Below are 25282 nucleotides of genomic sequence, written 5' to 3'. Positions count from 1 at the left end.
TCAGGTGGCCCGTGACGTCAACCCCAGGAACACCAGCAGGCTGTTGGCACAGCAGCAGGTCACCAGTCCACTCTGTGATATGAAAGGGCCTCCATGTTGAACGCCTTGTGGTTCCATTAACTCCAGGTCATTAATAAATAAAAAATAAAACCCACGGACGCCTGAGGAATGCTCTGTTCACACGGTTTATTGAACAACTTCACACACGTCGGCGGCCAAACAGAGGATACACTGTATGAGAAACATTCAAAGAGGCAATAAAAAGACAAAAACGTTTACAAGCCAGGATAAATATGATACAGTCTTGCAGTGTGGATGGAGCGGTGGAGGGCGAAGGGGGCCTGAAGCGTGGCAGTGCACTGGATGTGACATACAACAACACACTGTCAGTTTAGAAAGAACAGGGCAGGCAGAAGGGGTGGGGGTGGGGGGGCACCACTAATGTTTTCCCTTCCCCTGAGATATCACTCGGGGGGGTGGTTGTGGGTGTGTGCTCGTCAAAATTCGCGGCCGGGAGGAACCTCGAGAGGCGCAGATCGATTCAAAACAACACACACACACAGAAGAGAAAGTGGGCGGGGTTTGTCTCGTCAGATTGTGCTCAGAGATGAGGGAAAAACTGGGAACCACAAAAGGCAACCAGGAAGACGACGGGACAGCAGAACTAAGGGTGTCATGTGACAGCAAGACACCCAACCAAGGGAGGGTTTCATCTCCAGCATGAGCCTTCGTTGTGACGGTCATAAGATAGCAACACCGATTCAAAACATCCCCATGACTTTTAACGCTCGGCACACTAAGAGACGGGCCACCCAAGTGTGACCTATGTTACTGCAAACTATTTTAGCCGTGAGTTTGAAACGGGACCCTCTGAGAGCAGCTTCACCTGAAACCACGTCACAGCTCTGCACCCTCGCTCCTCGCTCTCCCTCCATGAAGTGGAAAGTTCTGCCCCTCTGTTGTCGAGCTACACGTCCCTCCTTCCTCGCCTCCTCGCGTCACTCCCATTGCCCCAAACGATACCGCGAACCGTCGGTTTTCCCCTGCGTCTGTTTCGTCTGGCATTCATGCAGCCCTCCGTGACAATACACGGGTAGAGAAAGTAGATTATCTGTCACATTCATCTCCAGAGCCACGAGGGGGAAGTGTGTATCTGACTACTATCTCTGCATAACAAAGCCAAGGCCGGGGCCAATATTGCTGTGCTGTGGAACTTTAACTAACCGAATGGTGAATGATTATGATTCTTGCATTGTACATGGCTACAGCTCACGTAGCCAGTGTGTGTGTGTGTGTGGGTGCATGTTTGTGTGTGTGTGTGTGTGTGTGTGTGTGTGTTCAGTAGGGGGGCAAAAAAGTGCTATGGTGTGCACTCTTTGGGAAGCAAAGCCACTGAGACATTCAAGAACATGGTGGTGCATTTTTAGCAAGTCGACTACATGTTTGTGTGTGTGTGTGTGTGTTGAGATAAGAGGCCCAGGGCTCGTGATCAGCTCTACCCGCAGCTGCAGGGCCCCCTTTGTGGGTCTCATCACTGCTGGCTGACCCCCATCTGCTGTTGGTCCGGCCCTGGTTCCCCCTCCATGTCAGTGTGGTAATGCTCAAAACTGTCGTCTTCTAAGTCTGGAAGGCCCAGCAGCTGGCAGAGAAAGAGAGAGACAAGGACCATTGTTGAAGATTGTGTTAAAATACAGTTTCTTCCTGTCTTGTACAAAAGCTGTTTAATGAGGCCTTTTATCAGCAAACAGGCACACAGGAGTTAGAACATGAAGAAAGACCAATGGCCTAATCTCAGCTCGACATGCATGATTACACTAAGAAACAACGATCCCTGAAAATACCCTTGATTCATTTTTGATTTACTCCTGAAAACATATTTGTCACTTTAAACGAAGAGAATGAGATTGATAGAACTCTATCTTTACAGTAAATATGCAGTGGAGCAGTGCAAAGGAACCTGAGTCTGATGCATTTTATCATTCTATATATTCCAAAAACTTGCAGTTCAAAATAGAGATGAGGAGTGACGGTAATTTTGGCGTCCTCTCACTTTTTCCTCAAAAAATGCAAATGAAAACGTTCGGTCTCTCCAATCCTGGGTAGACTTTGGGAATCTGCTTGAATTTCAGACAAAAAAAAAAAACTTTATGTGCAAAGACCCTGAGGCTCACTAATGACTCACCGACTACTAATTAACATGTTAAATCTCCTGTTATTTGACACCAAGCCAGAGTTACATGTCTGGATGTATGAGCTTTTATGTGCTTTATTGACTGTTTCTCGTTCGTTCTTGTTGTCAGATAAACAGCCATGACCCTGGAGAGTTACTGTGCTACTGTGTGATATAATGTGCTAATCAGTAAACTTCAGACAGTAGACAGCTTTCGTGACCTTAGCACAGAGCCAGGCTCGGTGTTTAGCCTTTGTGCTAAGCTGGGCTAACCACAGCACAGACATGACAGTTGTATTTATCTTTAAGCAAAAAAGTGATCTATATATGTAAATCTTTTGAGGATGGATAAGATTTGGGAGATTACCTACTGAATTAGCTAGACAGTAAACCCTGGTTCCTAAAATGTGGAATTATTCCTTTCAATTGAATCATGTTGACTTGGACCAGTGAAATGTATCCATCCATAACATATTTGGCGGTTTGAAAGATTTCCTGGTGTAAATTGATAGTATTTACTAAACGTATATCTATCCTGGATGTATGTTATTGGTTTTCACAGATTTGGGTGGAATTATTGCAAATTTAGATGTCCATCCAAAGTTTCTTGTTGACTAACAGATAAACGACAGTGTGTTAATATATCGAGTTCTTTGAATGGATTATTAGAATGGCCAATGGGGCAAAAACCCAAGATACCACCACATTTTCAGATTTCAGAGTGGAGTTGGACCTGATGTTTTTCATTTGTATCAGTATTGTAAAAGACCGAGCCACAGCGAGCAGAGGTCACTGTGCTGGTGGTGATGGAGCGATGATGATGATGACGAGGATGATGATGAATGTGTCACCGCTTGTTTGGTTCCTTACAGGCCTGAAGGACGTGAAGACCTTCTCCAGCACCTCCAGTAGAGTCTTCTTCCCGCAGGAGGAGATGTAGTCCTGGGCCAGCTGCAGGAAGGGAAGGCAGTCCTCGCTCTCGCTCCACACGTGCTAGAAACACACAGAAACATCCCACCTGAGCAGTGACAAAAAAAAAAACACTACAACTATATGTTGGGCTGAATGCCGACATACTGACAACATACAAGCCTGCTAAACATTTTCTCAAGAAGAAACAATGGTGGCGGTTTGCAACAAGATACACAAACAATAGAATATTTACATTGGAGCATACAGTATGAGAAACAAGTGAAACACACAAAGACATAAGATCTATTTACAAATTAGCTTAACCCATCATTACAGGACTGGAATTCTTCATTATAGGACTTTTGTGAGACTTATGCCAACCTCCATATTGTAAATTAACATCATAAGTGTACCTGTACAAGACACTTCTTACTCCATAAAGGCCCTTGCACTGAAGGCCAGATCAGAAATACATTTGCATCCTTATTGCCAATAAAACCGTATTAAGTCTTGATAAGTTCTTGATATCAGACATAAGATTGCTTGTTGGATTAAAATAAACTTCCTCATTAGTTCACATATTCTTCAAAGCACTTACAGGAAGTGTTAGATAAACATCGCTGCTTCGGGAAAGGCAATTGGAGCAATTTCACAGCACTTGGATTTATTGTTGTTTAATTGGAGTCTAAAGGCCGCACTATTTGGTTATGTATCAGCATGGGTTATTAAGGGTGTGTGGCCAAGTGTGCAGAATGATGTGGGGCAAATAATCAGCATGTGTAAAACCAACTAGATGCTCTTACTGGGTCAGTTGTACTGGAGGTTTGGGTCACCCAGCATTTTGGTGACTTTAAGATGAAAATTATTGTATACAGTGTTAAATTGTTTATGCCTTGAATTTGGGATTAATTGATAGTTAACTGAAATCTTGCTGTATTTTAACAGATTTCACGAACAGTTAAAATATTTTTTTCTTGGTAGAAAAACACAAAAATGTACAAAATTACATTCATAGGGGTTAATGAATGCCACTATTAATATATTGTAAAAACTGCATGTATTTGAATTTGTTGATGTTTATGCATGATTTAAGGGTAAAACCCCTTTAAATGAGCACAGTTTTAATGTGTGCGTGGGTTTTCATTATTGTTTTTTATTTAATTAATTAATGGAATTAAGGTGAGCAGTGGAGGAGACACAATTTCAAGTGAGAATTTAAGAGTCACATGGGAGTGGTGCAAAAAGCCGTCGGGTTAAAATGTAACCACCGAGTTGCAGACATGGCTGCTGTCGTCCTCTCTCCAGCGCTCACTGTTCAGGGATATGTGCTCCACTTTGACACTGATGGATGGACTCTCACATGAAGGCGTGTCTCTGCAGCACAGGCCTCACCCCAATTTGAGCTAAGCTACTCAGATGATCAGAGGCCAAATAGCAAATCCAATTGTTCTTGTTTTTCTGCTATGCTGTCTCACATGACCTGGATGACTGAAAACTGCTAAAACATACCCTGGGGCGGTGTGACAGAGCTGTGATGTGCAGCTGCACAGTTTTTATTGTCTGCCTGGTCTCACAACGCTCCCTAGTGGACAGACTAATGCGTTGGGCGTACACAGTTCTGGGAAAAACAAGATGAAATGAGCAGGAATATGTGTGCATGTGCGTGTGTGCATGTGTGTGTGTGTGAGAGAGAGAGAGAGAGAGAGAGAGAGAGAGAGACAGAGAGACAGAGAGACAGCATGTGAGACGTCCTGCTGCTACCAGTATTGTTTGAGCAAGAGTAACCAGATCTCTGGAATCCTGCAGAGAGGAGTTATTAGTGAGCATGCAGCCCAGTGTGTGTGTGCATGTGTGTGTGTGTGTGTGTGTGTGTGTGTGTGTGTGTGTGTGTGTTTGTGTGTGTGCACGCGCCTCAGCAGCCCTGCCCCTCTTTCTGTGGGACAGTTAAAGCCAAACCTGCAAACCCATTACCCAGGCACAGTCGGTGCAACATATCATGTGTTACAAGCTGAACAGACGCCATGGCTCTCGGGTCATCTCCATCTGCTCCCCCCGGCCCTGTTTGCCCCTGGCACTGAGTGGGAGGTGGAGCTTCAGGACTCATTACACCACAACTGCACCACACTGGTATAGGATTTACAGACTGGTGACAATGGAAAACCAGAGAAAACACAAACCAACAAAAATTAACAAAATGGGTTACCTCCACATGAGGAGGGCAACTACTCAACCGATTTCATGATATTTTGAGGAGAGGTGCAGCATGACCCAGGAAAGAACCCATCACATTTTGGTGTTGATTCCGATCAGGGTGCACAACCAGGACTTGTTTTCACTTTGTTTAACCTCGTGAGATTTCAACATTGATTATTCCGAGAATAATTCATTGATGAATGGATCCTGATATTAAACATTTGGATCTAGTGGATTTAGATGTGGTTTCAAACTGGGGTTGTTTGGCCCTGGCTAGGGTGTTCATTAGGTATTCTAGTTATTCATGGTACAGTTAAGCAATTAGCATCAAGTCATGCCCTGTGGCGTGTTTTAAAATTCTGAGCAGGTCCAGCCGATTCTGATTCTGAGTCAAGGTGGCAGAGTGGAGAGATCTAAGTCACTTTTAAAGAGACGTCATCATTGGGGCACAGACAGACTCAACTATCTGATGATATCATCTGAACTGTGACTAAAGTGACATCTGTATTTATATCTATGTCTTGAGTTAGAAGTGTCAGATATTGTATTTAACCGCTCCCACATGATAAACCATGATGCTCATACGCTAATGCGACATGTAAGGAAAAACTGAGGTAAATGCATGTGTAGGTTAAAGACCTGAAGGCATAACCCCTGTAGTGAGGGGTTCCAGTGGCTCTGCATTTGGCCTCCATGATTTGCTTCCACCTGTCCCCTTGAAGGGAAGGTAACTGGAGCAAAAATGCAAAGTTGACCTTTAACTGAGACACTTCTATCTTAAATGACAAATCCCAGAATGACAGTGACCCCATCCAAAGGGCACAAAGGGTCAGAGAATGGTTTGATGAAGCGACTCATTTGTTTTGGCCCTCACAGCCACCAGAAAGGTCTTGCATAGACAGCACTCTCCACCAACATCATCAATATCTTTTGAAGAATTGTGATCATACATACAGAGTCAATGCCAAGGAGCACTGAAGCTGCTCTGGAGATAAAACAAACAGAACATAAAAAGTAAAACTTTCAGTGTTTATTTGTGTGTCTGCAAATGTGTATTTCAAATATACACTCATTAATATCTATAGTGCCAGAGCACTTTACTCAAGTGTGTTGAGTACAAATGATACTAACAACCGTATGTAAAGGTGAATATTATGGACATGCTCCCTGTATTTTAATTTAATTTTGCTGCCTATTTTATTCTGTTTTATAGTTTCATGTGTTCTCTTGTCTTCTTCATTCTGACTATCTGCTGCTGTAACAAGTGAAATTCCCCAGCATGGGATCAAAAAGGTTTGTCTTATTTTATCTTATATTACATTGTCTTATCTTATCTTATTTTATCCTACCTTGTATCATCTCATCTCATCTTATTGTACCGTGCCGTATCGAATCTTGTTGTAACCTATCCTATCTTATCTTATCTTATCTTATCTTATCTACTTTATTTTATTTTATCTTAGCTTGTCTTATTTCATTATCAACCTCTTGTACTTTTTAGGTCAGTGTATTAACTGTGGAGAAGTATCTGTGGGCAGCATTGTATGTGAGTTGGAACTTTTAGGCAACAAACATTTAGAGCATTAAACTAATATAATACAATAAAGTTATGCTATTTATGGATGGGCAAAAGAAATTAAACAATATAAATATATTTTTATGCTATTCTGTTGACAGAATAATTGTCTGTGGGACTTTTACTTTGAAAGTTGAAGGCCTCGTGTTTGTGGGTGGTGTGCTGAGCATGATGGTGTTTTGGGTCAGAGGGTTATCGCAGAGGATTATGATGGATGACAAAACACCTTCAACACAGGAATGTGGGGGTGTTTGTGTGTGCGTGGGGGGGGGGGGGGGGGGGGGGGGGCACATAAACTAAGATGACATCATTGCCTCCACTCTTGCCCAGGACCCCACTCCTCTTCCCTCCTCCATCAGCTCATCAGCAGGAAAAACCAGCAGGGAAAACCCCACCTCGACACAAATGCACACACACGCGCGCGCGCACACACACTCAAACAGAGGCCCTGCAGAAAAGCGCACTCACAAAGCTGTCGGTGCCGCCGGGACACAGCACGTAGAAGGAGACGCCGGGCTCTGCGTAAAAGTCCAGCCGCCTCTCGTCGTCCTCCTCGGCGAAGATGAGGTCGAACGGGTTCCCGGAGCACCACTTCTCCGCCGCCTCCACCAGATGCTTGAACTCCATCCTCCTGTGCGGTGATCCGCGCTGCGGTGGCCCTGGCTCCGGAGCTTGATCTCGATTTCTGTGGCCGTGACTGTGGCGACGATGCTCAAGACGCAGATAAGAGCTGATCGGACAGCGGCAGCAGCTCCAGCAGCATCAGCAGCAGCCTCCACTAACGCATCTCCTCTAGCGCACCGTCTGCATGGCCCGGGAGCAGAGAGAGCCTGAACACCGCTGCTGCTGCTGCGCGGAGCCTGTACCGGGTCTGGTGCACGGAGCCTGTACCGGGTCTGCTGCTCATCCGCTCTCAGAGCCCCATTCCTCTCCTCTTCCTCCCCACGTTATGAAATCAGCCAGTCGGTCGCAGGCATGCATACGCAGGAGGACGCTGGAAGAAACGCGATGACGAATAGAGAAGCCGGGCAGCCGTCCATAACCAGGCCTACTCCCATGCAACTTTCTCACTGCAGCCTCAATGAGTGGTTCCTCTGAACCTGCAGCTGACATCATGAGGGAGGCATGACATTATGCAACATGGAAACACTTATATGGAGCCATCACAAATAGATAGATTTATAGGTAGGATAGAAAAGTCGATATATAGATAGATAGATAGATAGATAGATAGATAGATGATCGATCGGAGGTGGGTGGGTGGATGGATGGATGGATGGATGGATGGCTAGATAGATAGATAGATAGATAGATAGATAGATAGATAGATAGATAGATAGATAGATGATCGATCGGAGGTGGGTGTGGATGGATGGATGGATGGATGGATGGATGGATGGATAGATAGATAGATAGATAGATAGATAGATAGATAGATAGATAGATAGATAGATAGATAGATAGATGTCTCCATAAGATATCAAAGAATTATTTTCACCTGCTAGAATCAATAAATGATCAGTTCACCCAAATCACAAAATAGCCTCACTATTTCCATAGGATGGTGTTTTGTTTGCAAAGGCCTCAACTTCTAGTGATTATTATAATAATTTGATATAAGGTCCACTGCTGAGCCACATCCAATCAAAAAGGCCACAAATCGACTGTTCTAAGACATATCTTTAAAGATTCCTTTTTTTAAAGGTCAATAATACACTAAAAAGAATAAATACAGGGTCCAGTAAAGTGCACAAAGAGACAGACCTGGTACGCATACATTACCTCTTTAAACAGGATTATATTTAACTGTTTTTTGAATCCACAGACTCAGCAATAGTCTGTGGAATATAGTTTATTCCACAGCTTTGGTCCTATCATTTAAAAAGCCCTGTCACCACAAGTCTTTAGATGGGTGTGTGGGTGTGTGAGCTGGATATGTAGGGGCCTTGTGGTGCAGTGACCCACATTCAAAAGTCAGGACTTTGAACTGAATTCTATCTATTTATGTATTTGCATTTAAGTTGCAGAAGTGAGAACAGGAGGAAATTGAGCATTTATAAGTATCTATAATCCTGAATGTGAGACAACAGCTTTGAATTAACAGATATTTCGAAGTGGAAGAACCATAATTTAGAAAATTTACAGTTTACTATAGAGACCCTTAAGGCCTGCAACTTATGTGAAACATTTATTTTTGCATACATGCTTTAAACAGTGATACACCTTTTCATGTATATTAGACACTGTGATTTCTCACGAATGATGTGCTCTGTTAAACGCAACACTTATTGATTTCACTTCTATTGCAATGTGTTACATACACGTTCAGAATGATGTTTAATCAGAGAAAGAACAATTTAGTTTTGGACCAACCTGCACACACACGCACACACACACACACACACGCACACAAACACACACACACACACACACACACACACACACACACACACACACACACACACACACACACACACACACACACACACACACACACACACACACACACACACACACACAGGGTTGAAAACCTATGCCAGTATATGCAGTGGGACAGATCTGAAAGTCGTACATTCTATGCATCCGTCCAGCTCCAATTTGAATATATATAGAGCTGTTATTTGAGATGACCTCATTCTTGAAGAAACAGCAGCTGACCTTTAATTCAAGATCCAGTTCAATCACTTCCTGTGGAACTTCGAGTGTAGGATGACTGCAGTTCAGTAGAGTGTTTCATAACAAGTGTTAAGTGGACCTCAATATAAGGATAAAATCCTTATACCAACAAGAACGACTGTTTTTCATTTCATTAAATTTATTACAGTGTTAACGCCGAATTTTTTGCCTTCAAAATAAAGGCATGTGTCCAACAGTTTTTATTTATGTGTGGTGTGTCAGACGTGTCCAGGAGGCCTGTGTGTCATCGCCTTATGATGAAGGGAAGCTGCGAGAGCGACCGTGCTGTCTACCCCTCTGGAACAAATGGGCATCACAGACAAATGGGATCAACTATTTGTGTTTGTTTGTGTGTGTGTGTGTGTGTGTGTGGTGCAATAATGCTCATCAAACCTGCTGTGCTCCTGGGTCCTCACCACCAGGGGGCGAAGGAAACCAACTGTCAATCCCATGTGGAGGTCACAGACTGTATACTGAAGCTGCGTCAAGCAGGAAAATAACCAGCTCCAAAACAGATCGGTGAACTGTCAAAATAAAAGCGTAATTTAAAGTAATTTTTTTCCAAGTACTATTTATTAAAATCTTTTTAAAGCTACAGACCATTACTTGAATGTAGTTTACATAAAGTAAGGTCAAAGACAGATGTCTTGCTGCTCCTGCTGTCAAGTCCCATAGGCAACGAGAACAGAACAAAAGCTTGTCAGTGTTTCAGTTCATATTAATGTTTGTAAATGGCTGTAAGACACACCAGCACTGATCTATTTTTAATATAGATTATGTTTCCATTTGTCAATATATGTGATGAATGTGACATTTTTTGCTACATATACTATTTTTTTATCCGGAAAATGTTGGCTTTACTTTCATAAAGAATGGGCAGTGAACCACAAATATTCCTATACAAGAAAAATTACCTGTGAAATTTGTTTTGGTTTTTTGCTTTGTTTGTTCTTTATCTTTTTCTGAATGTAATGTCATGTAAGCCTGTTTTAGGCTAGACACATAATGTATATACTGCAATTAATAGATTGTTTAGTATTTGTATCATCGTTAATTATTCATATTTTTATTATCATTATTATTATTATTTCCTAAATTCATTTTTTATTTATTTATACTTGTGTCGTTTTATATCTTTCATTAACCAATAGATCAACTAATCATTTCACCCACACATGAGTCCACGGTTTCGACCTCCGACGAAAGCTACTCCTCTTTTCCATGTGGCTTTTATTTTGAAAGTCCAAACCAGAAGTGCGATTTTTGATTAGTCAATTAACTTTATGTTCTTTCACCCCAATGTGTTTGCCTTCCCTACCCGACTAGTGATCCTGGTCGTGCCAAGTGTGGTGTCACCTCTCCGTGCGTCCTGACGCGCTGCCCCTGGGCACACAGCTCAGCGCTCCGCTCCTTTACGCGCACCTCTAACGCCTTTAAAAGCCTGGGGCATGCGAAGTGCCCGGTGTGAAGGTTAGAGAGGGCGGATCACTGCTGGACACCCCCCGCTGTCCAGCGCAGCACCCGGGGGTCGCGCTTTGTTCGCAGAGAGGACCCTGCTTTCCTTTCTCCACGAACCCCCGAAGATGGATCCTTTACGAAACGACAGTAACGGTGAGGACGAGTCGCAGTGCGCGGAGGACGAAGAAGAAGTAGATCCAAGAATCCAGGTGAGATCTTTTTAACGGATCCAGATGTGACCAGATGTGAAAGTGACATTGGAATGAAAATGTGGAGACATGACGAAAAGGAGGATCACATGTAGATAGACAGTGTTTGGACTAATGTATTTTTCACCCACACATTTAGTGTAGTCCTATACGAAATGAAATTATCCTGCAGCAGTTACAGTGTCATTTAAAGTAAGTACATAATTTATAGTTTATAGTTATTAAATGAGCTGCTCCAAGGTGGTGAAAAATAGATTTAAACTGAATTTGTCCCTCTCACACACACACACACACACACACACACACAAACACACACACACACACACACACACACACACACACACACACACACACACTTTTGCCTCCAGTTACATTAACTCTTCCTAACTAACTCGCCCCCTCTCCGGGCCTTTCCATGTTGCCATGTTGTGTGTAAACAGGGGGAGCTGGAGAAGTTAAACCAGTCTACAGATGACATTAACCGTTGGGAGAGCGAACTCGAGGTAAGTCCACACACAAACTGTTATCATCATCAGCAGCAGCCTCACCCAGCATTGGTAAACACTCCACCCAGGGCAGAGCTGCCCTGCAAAACGTTCCTCTCTCTCACTCTTTCAAAGACTTAGAATCCTGTTTTTAACTGTCAAAAAATGAAATGAATCAGTGCTATGAGTCAATTCATCTTGTTTCTTACACCATTCCGTGTTTTTTTTTTAATTTGCCTAGCAACGAGGTCATTGCTTTGAAATACTGTGATTCGCATGGAATGGAAATGTTTCTAAAAGCAGGAGCTGCCTCTGAGGGAAAATGTGGGAAAAGAAATGCCACTCCTGCCTAATAACACTGTACTGAATGAGCTCCCAGTGCTCGGGTAGATCATAACAGCAATCTGAATGTTAAATAAAATCTTTGCATGGCACATTTCAAATAGTTTAAATACCAAGCGCTGTCCTCTTTTCCCTGTAACGCCCTCAGACTTAAAAACAAACCTCATTTAAAGGCTGTAAGGGAAGCAGCAGGAAACAGTGGACAGTTTTCTCCCTAACCGCACTCACATGTATTTAAATGTGTGCTAGAGGGGTTACTGTTCACCAAAAAGTAAAAACATTCCAGAGGGAGGCTGCAGTTTTTCGTTTTTCCCCAAAGTAGGTCTCCTCTGTTTCTCATTAGGCCTTCAGTCCAAACTCCACAAACCAGAGCTGGAGTACATGGAACAACAGAGGCAGTGAGAGAGAGAGCATCTGAATGCACAAGGCTGAGCCATTATTAGTTATTGCTTCATTCCAGCTAGAGACACGATCGTAGACCCTGGTTATTTTTTACCCACATGCGTTAGTGAATTACATGTCACAAGTTGAAAAGTCACATTTCTTTCATTGCCGTGACAATATTTTCTGAGAAACCGTTGTGTCCATATAGAACCATTGACATACGCACACACACGGACGTTGACGAATACACAGAGAAAGAGGGCAATTCATGAAGGGGCAGGAATGAAAGTAAGGAGATGAAGAATGTGAACGAATAGCTGTCAGGCTGCGGGACTGCTTTCCAGCCGGGTCTGGAGTCGATTAAGGAAGAAGTACAGTAGATTGAGAGGACTCAGGCAAAGCTGTAGAAAACATCATGTTCAGAGTTGGGATTCTCTACTCTGCCAATATAAGCTAAACCTCTTATATACCCTGGCAGCTAAGATAGCTAAGATAAGATAGTGTATGTGTGTGTGTGGGGGGGGGGGGGACGGGACCTAAAAGACCTAAAGACAGAGAGACCAAGACTATGTGCATTTGTGCCATGCTTGACCACCTACAATACGTGACAAGTAGCTCACAGTTTTGCCTCTCAGACTGCATGCTGCGTCACCACCTCACCGCAGGAACAGGAAGTCAAGAAAAACGTAATGATGTCACAGGAAGTTTGCTTCCTGTAGCGCCCTCTCCTTGTTTCCTTCTTTAACACTGTTATATTTCTCTGTCAGTTTAATGGACAGGATGCAGATGCTGCTGCCTTTCAAACACATATTCTCCAAAATGCAAGTGAGGATGGTCATTGGCATAACGCATTTCCAAGCCCCTTACCCTAAACATCACATTTTAAGGCCTAACCCTAATCCTAGTCCTAAACCTAAATCTAACCACCAAAACAAATCATAAGTCCGCAATATAATTGCTGTTATCGATATTTACGCATATGCAAAATGTCCTCAGGTAGTCTATGCCTTAAAATGGTCCTAACAAAGATATTGGTACACACACACACACAAAAAAACACTTACATATTAACTGTTATATATAATTTAGGAGATGACAGGTCTCATTTTTGAATAACATAGATTACATGTCGACCATCTTTGGCTTGATGTAAAAACGCACACACACACACACACACACACACACACACACACACGCACAAAACAATTTTGTTATCTCCCAATCAATGAGAGAAAGAATGAATATAAGGTTTTTCCTCAACAGCACAAAGGGGATAAGGCAAAACGCTAAACGGAGCTACAGCCGTGTGAAACGCACGTGCTTGTGTTTGGCTAATGGTTTCGGCGATGACTTGAATTAGAGCAGCCACTCTGGAGGCACAAGGCCAAATAGATCCGGGCTAACAGGGCAGCTGAAGCCACATGGCATGCAGACTTGTAGATGGTGCTTAAAACGTTCAACACAGGAGAGATTGTATTGGCTAAATGGCCAACACTGATTTTCACATTTGTGGATGGTTGGACCTGGATGAAAGGCAGTGATCAGCTGCAGGCTAACACGGGTCTATAGCCATGCTAGCAGCTCTGACATAATGCACACTTTAATGAGTCTATGCAACATGTTCACCCTCTGTGTTTGGCTTGTTAGAATGTTATCATTGGCTAATTAGCACTAAACTAAACACAAAGTATAGCTGGAATGTCGTTGGATTTGCAGGTAGTTAGCTCTGAACCAAAACAAACTATTGAACAAATTAAAATGTAGAACTCATGACGGTGTTACATGAACATTTAAGGTATCAATACATTTACTGAGGGGGAAGCATAACTCACAGAGGGACCATGGTTCAACCCAACAATATCATCAGTTGTGTACGTTAGCGTCTTTGTGTGTTTCTGCCTTTTTTAATAACAAGACACCCTCTGTTAAAGCCGGCCCACATCAGGCATCAGACCTGGGTGTCTGTCCCAAACATTTTAGGGGCCAGCTGGGGTCCTTCCTTATGAAAAACACAACACAATACATAAAACACAGATTCAGGCTAACAATGTCGGAGAAGTTCAGACTCTCATATCTTGGTGTGTGTATTTGTGTCCAGGACTGTCGTCAGCGGTTTCGCGCGGTGCTGGTGGAAGCAACGGTGAAGCTGGACGAGCAGGTGAAGAAGATCGGGCGAGCTGTGGATGACTCTAAACCGTACTGGGAAGCACGCAAAGCAGCAAGACAGGTACACACACATGCATACATGTGCACTTGTATGCAAACATACACACACACACAAACATGTGTTCACAGAGGAGAGGTGAATTGAGTGACTCAGATAGAGAATGTGAGGGCAAACTGACTGAGGATTAGTGATGAGAAGTTTAAAGAGCTCAGCTTGTATCTACTTAAAGAGAGCTCAGTCATGTGATTTCTATTTTTAGAAACACACACACACACACGATATACCTGCCATATTTTTTATAATCTGACTTGCTTTCTTTGCTGCTCTGTGTGGTTTTAGACTCCTATTGGTTTAAGGTTTGCTTCACTGCTGCAGGGCAGACATACAGTAGGGCGAGTCTCCCAGTGGTTATCATACTAAACTGTGCTGTTCCCTCTGCACTGGGTCACGTCCTTTACTGCCTAGTTGCTCGAGCCTGCGGAGGCTCTGATAAGATTGGATAGCACCAGAAATTTTGAGTCCAGCGCACCCCCTTTGCAAGCCAATAAGGAAGGAGCTTATGAGTCATTCATCAGATGGCTGGTATTTGTGTATCAGAGCTGAGCTGTCAAACTGAAATAGACTGTGTCCTTATGTGTGTGTGTGTGTGTAGGTCCTTATTTGTGTTGCAATATGACAAACTGCCATACCTGCTCCTGACACTCGCATGTGAGTGTTAGGGATTACTGGGAGGTTTTGAATTTTGATGGGACACGCTTCCACATGGAGGGATCAACAGTCCCCTCTAGCTTTGTGTGTGTGTGTGTGTGTGTGTGTGTGTGTGTGTGTGTGTGTGTGTGTGTGTGTGTGTGTGTGTGTGTGTGTGTGTGTGTGTGTTTGTGTGATCTGGGGGTTTAAACAGAGCAAAGCCGATAAAGGTCTTGGGTTAAACTAGCTTATTGTCTGGACATGATTTATGGATGAATATTTAATATTTAATACCTGACCTATTTTCCAAGGGACTTCCTAGGAAAATATGTGTGTGAATGTAGCTCCAATGCCTGCCCTCATTGACCCTCACACACACACACACCCAAACACACACACAATAATGCACTTAACTCAACCCCCATCCCTCATCCCCAACCCCTGAGGTTTTCCCCCACATTCCAACAAATTTGTGTGTGTGTGTGTGGGGGGGGGGGGGGGGGGGGGGGGTGTAGAGGAATTTGCCTGCACTGTCCTGTCTTCTGTCCTTTTTCAGCCAGCATTCTCTTCTGCACCACTACCTGTTTGTCTGGCTGTCTGTCTCCCGTGTCCCCTCTCTCACCTTCCCCCGTCTGCTTCACCTTTCTCTATACGCCTTCACCCACCATCCCTCGTCTCTCAACACTATAAATGGGCCGAGCCTCTAGTGATGGAGGTGTCAGACAGGGCAGCGGTGGGGACACAGGGATTCAAAATCACACAAACACACACACACACACAAGTGACAAATGGAACTCTGCAGTAGGGGGACTGGGTGAGTCATGGTACAAAATAGTGAGGTGGCGGTTGTGGTGTTTCAGACTAAAACCATCTCTTTGTTTTCTTTTGCGTCAGATTAGGTGGTGGCCATGACATCATGTTAACTAACAGATGACAAAGCTTGTCATTTGCATGCTGTCTCATGCTTGGGCAGGATTTTGTGTCCTCTGCCTTCTGATCTGAGTAACTCATCAGTGTGGCAAAGATTTGTCACCAGTTTAATTCATTTGAGTAAGACTGAGGCTACATCCGCACTACTACCTTATCATCAGAGAACGCATCAGCCCGGTGACAGATGCTCCTGGTGTCCACACGACTGACGTTTTTGAGCTGCCAAAATCAAGTTGTCTGGAAACACGGCTGATCCTGTTGTCGTCTCAAAACTCCGGGGCCGTGTTTTAGTCTGGGCCGAAACGATGACGTATACAACCACCACCGCTTGCTGATTGGGTCTTTCTGGTCATTTCACTGGTACGTCCAGCTCCTATCACATGATCACTCCCCTTCTGGAAGAAAACAACCGGCATCGGCCTCAGCTACCAGTGTAGAAGGCGACATGGATAATCAATTACACATGTTCTTCACCCTGTTGTCTCTGTAAACAGCTGATATGCAGTTAAATTCTGCATTTTACAATAATGTTTACATGCGTACATGTTGTACATTATTGTAAACGCTAGTGGCAAGAGATTGTTTTGGCTTGAGAACCCTGTTTTCAATCTATAATGTAGTAGTCTGGATGTAGCCTGAGACTCACACAGTCACTGTCTTCTGTCAGCTTATGTAATGACAACACTGAGCCCCCTGCTCGCTGTAGCTCTTAGGGATACACACTGTGTGAATGAAGTCCTGTGGTGGACGGGTACGTTTTGACTCCAACCTGATAAAAAAACAGAGTTCCTTTTCTTTTCCTTCCTCATAGTTTCTCCTCATCAAATATCCATCATCCTCCTTCTGTTTTCCCTGCATCCACCCCCCCTTCTCTGAGCCTGGGAAATGGGTCAGGACGAGAGACAAATAGAGGAGGGATTCATCGTTGCCAGTTTGTCAAACTAACAGATTACATGCATGGAGCAGCAGTAATCCCCCCCCCCCCCCCACCCCCCCCTCCCGTCTTCTATCTCCTCTCTTTCTCGAAGGATAACATATCTAATCACTGCACTTCTCAGATGTCCAGCTAACACCAACACAGCAGTTGCCAGTTTTGCTGTTTCTGTACCTTTGTGTGAGACGATGCAGACAACCGCTTGCTCACGTCACTGTTAGACCCCTTATCGTGAGCATGGCTGACGCTGGCAGGGGTCGAGTCAGAGAGGTCAATGTAACAGAGAGCCGTGAGAAAAATGGAACAGCTGAGGGAACTACACTGACTATTTGGGAGAAGAAGTTAAATTAGCTTTATCTGCTGCTTAATGTTATTTGCAGCACTTCATAACCGAGTAAAACCCCATACAAACAGTGAAAATCTATTTATTTTCATGTATTTGCCGGTGTTGGTGTATTTGTTTTTCCTACTCAGCTGCACTTAGTTACAGTTTATATGATACGATGTGAACACACCATGCAGTATTAGGATATGCTTACATCTCAGCCTTATAATAAGTAATTTTGATCAATTAATTTGGTTAAAGTATTTACTGATAAATTACCGGTGCATGCTGTGTACAGGTCACAAGTCGTACTGTCGATATTTTAACTGACGATTATTACCCTTGTGTAGATAATATTCTCCCTGTTCACCTGGTGATATTGTGAAACACTACACATTTGGATTTCAAACAGTGGCACAGTGGAAGGATTTATGTATTCCAACAGCGAAAAAATTTGTTTATTCTGCAATTAAAATGGCTATTTAGCTGCAACAATAGCACACAATACTCTTTACAAATGTTCTCAAACAGACACACTTATTAGACCAGCAAGTTTGTTCCCATTGTAGTTCTACAGTGTGTGGTCAAACGCAGGCAGGGAAGGAAAGCTACCAAAGCTGCATAATAATGAAATGCCAGATAACAGCAGTGTGTTTCACATTCACTTTTGTTTTGTGCGACCCTTTAGTCAAATGTAAGACATTTTAAATTCCAAAAATGAACCATGCAAGAGGGTTACGAGGAAAATGAATCAGTGAATATGTATCTTAATTTCTTCTTCTTTTTATTTGTTTCCGAATCTAAGCATAAATGTACCCGACACAATACGGGTGTGTTCAGGACATTTTAGGAGTCCCCATCATGTGTTGACATTTAAATCCCACTGATGAAGTTACCCTCCATTTTACCTTTTTCCAAGATACAAGTGTCCATTAGATAAGAAATCTCCAGCCAGCCAGATTTTTCTGATTACGTTAATGTTATTGGACGTAGTCTGACTGGAGTTACTGTATAGCTTAATCTTTGTGTTCATCCAATAAGCTGACCTTTTAGTGACGCTGGTCGGAGGACGGGAGAGTGGGTCCAAATATGTAGCAGCGTGATGGGAATAATCCTCCCATTGAGTGTCACTGTGGGCAGGAGGAGCCCACTCACAATGTGTCAGATTTTCTTAGTGACAAAGCCTGTATTTGTCTGTTGGGTTATCTGTTTGTGTGTGTGTGCTGCAAAGGTCCTTCGTCCCTCTTCCTGTCATGAGGAACAGGGCCTCCTGCTGCATACACACCATGTGAGAAGGAATTTGATCAACTTGCATGTCAAAATTAAACACTTGAACACATTCAAACCTGTCATGAGCATGGTGGTTTAAACTTGCTCTCAGCATTTTCACACTTGTCACTTCTCACCACAACAGAGTCGAGCGAAATCCCTGTCTATCGTGAAACTGTGAGATTCACAGCTTTAATATTCTCCACCTGTACGCTGGTTTTATTTAATTTGAAAAGATAATAACTACCCTTCTCCCTGAACTCCAGGCCCAGGTTGAAGCCCAAAAGGCCACTCAGGAGTTCCAGCGGGCGGTGGAGATCCTGCGGGCGGCCAAGGAAACCATAGCCCTGGCCGAGGAGCGGCTCCTCGAGGAGGAGAGCCGCCAGTTTGACTCCGCCTGGCAGGAAATGCTCAACCATGCCACACAGAGGGTAAGTACATCACGCAGGACGGCTAGAAAATACCACTACTGACATATAGTGAAAGTGGAGTTAGTCAGTGCCGGCACTGTGCCTGCTCTAAACCTACCTGTTTGTAATGGACTGTACTCTTGGCCCGTGTTGATGCTCTGGAGCTATTGCAGAATTATTTCCTGTTATTAGTGAGTCCTCCAAAAACATTTCTACTATATACTGTCCGTTGTTATCTTGTTATTGTTTGTGTGCTGGATGTTGTGTGCACAGCTTTTTATATCAGGCTATAGTGCAGCAGTTAGAAAACTTTGTGTTAATCCTACCTTGTTTATTAAAAAATTTTAATTTCATAGTTGAGGCTTTGATAAAATGAAACTGGATTTGCTTTATTACTGTTCACAGTTAAGATTTGCTTAACTTCCGCTTTTCATAAACAGTTTGTCGGCTATTTCAGAGGTCTGTAAAGCCATTGACACAAGACCTAAGTTCACAACTATTCAAAATAAGAGCACTGTGATTCAGCTCAATATAAAGCCTCACAGAAAATGAAACACATTTTGGGCTTTTACTTTGAAGACAACTTGAGAAAGTGATTCTATGAATGTTGTTGCCATGACAGAGATTGGCACCCGCCATACCCGTGAATGTCCGTGTCTATATGTTTTTGTGAAATGAAAATAAATATATATTGCTTGCCCAAATCACACCAATCTCAACACTGCACTTCCCATGACCACTACGAATATACATGCCACAAGTGAAACAGATATGATATGCATTCCATATACAGACAGACAGGTGTTTGTTGAATTAGTTGGCTGATGATATTGTTGGACTTGTCAGCCTGTTGTTTTGAGCCTAACTGTCTTTCTGGTTTGTTCAGGTGATGGAGGCCGAGCAAGCGAGAACACGCAGCGAGGCCGAGCACAGGAAGACGGCAGCCAACTACAACTCCTGTATCAGCCACATGAGGCAGCTGGAGAAGAAGCTCAAACGCTCCATCAACAAATCCAGGTCTGCTCTTTTGATTCCTCTGCGATCGACTTGACTTGAGCCTCCCTCTGCTTGGGCCTCTTCGTTAGCATTTGTGTTTGTGTGTGTGTGAGAGAGCGAAAGAGGGCCTACGTTCATATCATCTGATGCAATCCAGATGTTTCATGCGTTGGTTGCGCAGTGCTGGGGTGTGCACCCTTTGTAAGAGCCAAGGAATGTGACTGCTCACTGAGGAGTGTTATTCTTCAGGCAGTTTCTCATGCCCTCTCTCTCCCTTTTTCTCCTTTTTCTCCCCTGCAGGCCATATTTCGAGCTGAAAGCCAAGTACTATCTACAGCTTGAGGTACATAATGTACTGTTCGTACAAAACACATGATTTTAGATGCATAGCATTTTCCATTTGGTATTTGGCCGAATGCCATGTTCACTTATATAAAAAAGATACATAGACACACAATTTATTATATAGTACATGTATTATCTGTGCATAGTTTTACTTAGAAGTTGTGTTTTTATTTCTCATAGCAACTAAAACGTCAGGTCGACGAGCATCAGGCCAAACTTGTGGTCGCGAAGGCCGAGTACCGCGAAGCGCTACGCAGCCTCGAGAGCATCTCAGAGGAGATACATGCCCAGCGACGCTCCCTCGCCATGGGCACCAGGGAGCAGGGTGTGGGCGCCGAGGGAGATGGAAGCAACGAGGACATCGCCAACTTCAAGATGGAGTCAGACGGCCTGTCAAGTGAGTGTAGCCATAGCTCGCCATTCATTTCGTCTATCCACATATTTGTTTTGTCTTGTTATGTTGTTGCATTGGTGTCACTGCATGTTTAATGTTCATATCTATGTGTGTGTGTGTGTGTTTCAGTGGTGTCAGTGTCAATTGACGAAGAGGGCAGTCACAGCGGCAGCTCAGAGGAGGAGACCAACACCTCCTCACCAGAAGCCCTGCCCTCGTCAGCGTCTTCTTCCTCCTCCCATCCTTCCACCTCCGCCTCCACCCCCCTCGACACGCCCAGCCCTTCCCCCTTCGACACGCCCAGCCCTTACCCCCTCTCCTACATGTCCACCTTGTCCTCCATCCCCTCCTCCTCCTCCTGTCCCGGGAGCCTGAAGTCAGTGAGCCCCAGCAGCTCTCATGACTCAGACTCGGTGTGCGGTTCTGGGCATGCCTCACCTCTCCTTGGCCCTCGCAGCCAGTGCAGCGGAGCTTCCTCTCCAGACTGCGACCAGGAGAGAGGTGTGTATGTTGCGTTCGTCACGTCACCATGCATTTGTTGGTTGCCTTCTGATGTCAAGCCTCATCCAATATGTTCTAAATTTGAGTTTTGAAGCATATACAAGATAAATTTAGCTTTTTAGAAAATATTTGTAAACCCCTTTGTGTGGGTCAGACTTGTTCACACCTATTGGGAATACTGGGTTGTTCAGGTGAGGGGTGACTCCTGGGTAGAGCGTGCAGCAATCAGGATAAAAAAAAAAAGTGATGTCCTCGATGCAACCAATCTGTCCCCTTGAATCCTCCTGACAATAGTCTCCAAACATCCGCGCTGTCAGATATTACACAGACTTTTTACTGGTGATGTGTGTTTATTGATTTAACTGATCGAGAAATATCCCAGCATAAATCTCCTCGAGGTAATGCCTAGAAAAGTTCAGGGTTGAAGTGCATGTGTGAAAACTGCTTCAGCAAATGATATGAGATGCAGGAGCTAATATCTTCAGATCTATCAAATCTGCTTTAAAAGAATGAAATTGAAGGGGTTTACTTAATCAATTTGAGTATTATTTATCATTTCTGCTCTACCTCAATCTAAAGATTTTCCAATAATGTCTCTCTGTATTTGGCCCGCATTTCTTGAGAGCCCTTCATGGACACGGGATACGTTCAATATTATTGAACTTTGTATAAACTGGGAATCAGTGACCAGTGCGCTGTTGCAGTGTCGACTGGGACTCACCAGCATAACTGATATGGTCAACAATTGATTCTCCAGTTTGGGGTACTTTGTACTGAGTTGAGCTTCACTGAACTTTGAAAAAACTGGTGAAAAAAACGCTCATTGTGAAGCAGCGGTGGAGCACCTTCAGGTTTCAGCAGTCCAACTTAACTTGACATGGCTTAATTACTGCAGGTCACTTTTACAACTTCAAAAAATTAAACCAACATCAACACATACCATAAAACAGCCCATTCCAAACAGGCAGGTTTGAACAGTCACTGCACTAGTTGTTTTTATAATTTGCAAACAACATGATCCATCATTTTATCTTTCTGGACAATGTTTGGGGTTTAATAAGTAGCCCTGGTTTAGCTTGCAGATGTATTAACCAGCGCCTGCTCTTCCTTCCTGTGTGTGTGTTCCAGGTGACAGAGCAGAGGGAGCAGAGGCCACACTAGAAGCCGGTCTGAGCAAGCTAACTTTGACTGTTGCACAAAAACAAGGACACTCTGGAGACGAACAAGACTCCCAGTACATTAATCCTGAAGTAACCTCCCCCAGCTCAGCTTCTGCCATTGTGCTACACAACAGCGTCTGACGAGCGTCCGTCATCCCTTAAAACACTCGCCGCGCCCGGCGTCAGGTCGCAGACTGGACTCCTTGGCAGAAGATGCGGCACAGGGCAGGATAAAGTGCTCGTTGTCAGCAGTGAGAGATCGAGCTGCTCGCTCCAGACCGAGCTGGAAATATATCACAATACTCATCAGATGGTGTCACAGTAATGGTGCTACATGTCGTGTATTTGACCAACAGTATATCAGTGTTACTGTGAATAAATTGTGAGCTTATTATAAACAAATATGACTAGGGACAGTATTAGTGGTGGTCTGTATTTCACAACACTGTTAGTGACAGGGTTATTCAGTAAACTACATTACCCATAAACCTCCTTGCTTCATATAAGAAAGCTGATTTCACTATAGCTCTGTTTCTGTGTGAAGAACACCATCTTTTTGTGAATTAAAGCAGTGCGACATATCATAGAGGCTGCTGCTCCTCTCTGTAACAGTGTGTGGCAAAGTTAATATGATTAACTTTACCTGATGTCAAAATTCGTCACGCTGCAGAACCAAAAGACAATCTGCATTAATATGAAGAGTGAGGCTTTGTCTTTGGCTCCGCATTTCCACATAAGGAATCAAACAGGAGGAAAAAAGAAAATCATCTAAATCATTTCCTTGATTTTTTAAAACCCCCGCTGTTATTTTGATGCAGAATGTGGAGCCTATTTCTTAGGAATAGTTGTCAAGGAAGAAACTGAAGTACAAGCAGCACTCTGAGCACTAAACTAAAGAGACCTAACATGTGACTGAATCTGGTGAGACTTCGAAACGGTCTTCCGTTGATATTTGTGAATGAGTGAGTATGTATTCCTGAGTGTGACCTGAAAATCACCATCTGTGGTGATTCGTATGTGAGGCATATGCAGTTATTATTTTTTTATTTTTTGTGTCTGTTTTTTGACAAACGTTCAAGTACTACCCTGTAGTACAGATATTCTATATTTATACCCCTCTATTCTTGTATATGAACAATGTTTTGTGGTTACTGTTGTCATTGTTTAACACAAAATGAGCAATAAACATGTGCTTCATGTAACATTTTTGTGTTTGTCAAAATTTGTTTTGGATTTGGCAGATTGTTCCTTTTAAACATATAATATCCCATGCTTTAAGCTTATATTACTGTGTGTGTGTGTGTTTTTGTTTTTGTTTGTGTGTGTGTGTGGGGGGGCGGGGGGGGTAATATAGCTGTCTCATAGACACTAAATGCCAATGTATGCTTCTCCGAGTCCATTACGGACGGACGGACGGACACTTTTTGATTTATAATTCTCCGGTGCTGAAAACAATTGGGCGCCAGAACAGTAGGTGGCGCAACGGAAGACGAGCTAGAGAAGCCTACCTCGTGAGTTCTCAGAAGAAGTCCACGTTCATTATTTACCTGCTCCCGCCTTTTCACACACAGTGTACGATGGTAACTAAATAAAATAAAGTGACTGATGTTATCGTTTCTTAGCGCAGCGGTTCCCTGGTCCGCTGCGTTGCTAATTCCACTACTTGAAGCTACAAGGAAGCAGCTAGCTTCCCCCCCAGCTTCCACACGCAGTCAGCAGGGACTCCGGATACTAACTACGACCAAGTACTTGCTTCTAGCCTGTCGGTGTTTGAGAAACAGTGTCATGATAGCCGTGGAATTAAAGTCGTGTCAGCGGGTTTTTGCACAGTTACCGCCGCAGTTAGCATGGTGGCTAGGACGCTAGCGCCGTTATGAAAGTTCGTTATAACCGTATGTGACCGTACACACATGCCGTCAGGGCTCTAACCAGCCACCGTCAGCCGGACAACTCCGCTGGCTTAACACACTTGTCACATTAATCGTAGAATCAAAGTTGTGTTTGGGTTTATTGTGATATAGGAAATGAAACAGGAAGTTTGAGGTCCGGAAATGAAGTTGTTCCAAAATGCTATCGTTAGCGGACCAATCACAGCCAATGGCTATCCGTAGGCTCTCCGCCATGCCGACGTGTAGTTAGAAAAATCAGAGCTGCACGAAAAGCTCTCCGTGGAGCCCGGAGAGGAGGTTCCACGGCCAAGAAGGCGGTCCTATCTGTCCGTGTCCGTCAAAACGGAGAAGCATAAATTGGTCTAACAGACACTTAAGAGAAAGTGTTTTTTGCAACATCTGCCAAGGTCCAACAATCTCGTATGAAATCACATTTAAATACAATACATCTGGATCTGATTAGATCCTGATGGAATTGACAAGTACTTTTTGCAAACAGACTAAATGAAAACATAACGTCCTTGGTGGAAGTAATTAATGCCTTAGGACAGATATTTGTTTATGTATTTCATTGAGAACAAAGTGTTCAGTATTTTAATTATAATTTTGAAATCTGAACAACAGACAATGACCTAAATACGCCATTGTTGACTGCTACAAATATAAAGTTCTTATGTTCCTGCCAAGTTTTCCTTTTCAATTTAATTCGTTTATCATCAAATGTAATTCTGTTTCCTGAAGAGTGCAAAAAAAGTACACAATAGGAAATGACATTTCCTGCCTGCAGGGTTTCTCTCTCTCTCTGTGTTGTGTTCATGTCATGCTTGCTGCTCAGCTGTTGCCCTGCACCTCCTGACTGAGGTCAGTGCA

General features: G+C 43.5%; 3 protein-coding genes across 3 annotated transcripts in view; 1 reads left to right on the top strand and 2 right to left on the bottom strand.

The window, feature by feature from the left end:
• yars1 (tyrosyl-tRNA synthetase 1) overlaps positions 1-3882 on the bottom strand; it is a 160576-nt gene extending 156694 nt beyond the window's left edge. The window contains exon 1 of the mRNA XM_053446172.1: positions 3869-3882. The gene's annotated coding sequence lies outside the window, so the exon portion shown is untranslated. The remainder of the gene's footprint in view (positions 1-3868) is intronic.
• mturn (maturin, neural progenitor differentiation regulator homolog (Xenopus)) lies at positions 286-7782 on the bottom strand. Its single transcript, XM_053446188.1, has 3 exons — positions 7320-7782; positions 3041-3163; positions 286-1639 (listed from the first exon to the last, which is right to left on the bottom strand). Exons 1-3 carry the CDS (start codon positions 7476-7478, stop codon positions 1532-1534), a joined length of 390 nt encoding a protein of 129 aa, XP_053302163.1. The 5' UTR covers positions 7479-7782; the 3' UTR covers positions 286-1531.
• A 3068-nt stretch (positions 7783-10850) lies between these two features.
• On the top strand, positions 10851-23725 carry LOC128462010 (SH3 domain-binding protein 5). The gene is made up of 9 exons (XM_053447230.1): positions 10851-11194; positions 11635-11697; positions 14504-14632; positions 18984-19148; positions 20014-20144; positions 20424-20466; positions 20649-20865; positions 20992-21363; positions 22492-23725. Exons 1-9 carry the CDS (start codon positions 11111-11113, stop codon positions 22662-22664), a joined length of 1377 nt encoding a protein of 458 aa, XP_053303205.1. The 5' UTR covers positions 10851-11110; the 3' UTR covers positions 22665-23725.
• The last annotated feature ends 1557 nt before the right edge of the window (positions 23726-25282 follow it).

This window comes from Pleuronectes platessa, chromosome 18 (assembly GCF_947347685.1).
Source record: "Pleuronectes platessa chromosome 18, fPlePla1.1, whole genome shotgun sequence".
Classification (NCBI taxonomy): domain Eukaryota; kingdom Metazoa; phylum Chordata; class Actinopteri; order Pleuronectiformes; family Pleuronectidae; genus Pleuronectes; species Pleuronectes platessa.
The sequence above is the reverse complement of the archived record's forward strand: the minus strand, read 5'-3'. Positions and strand labels throughout refer to the sequence as shown.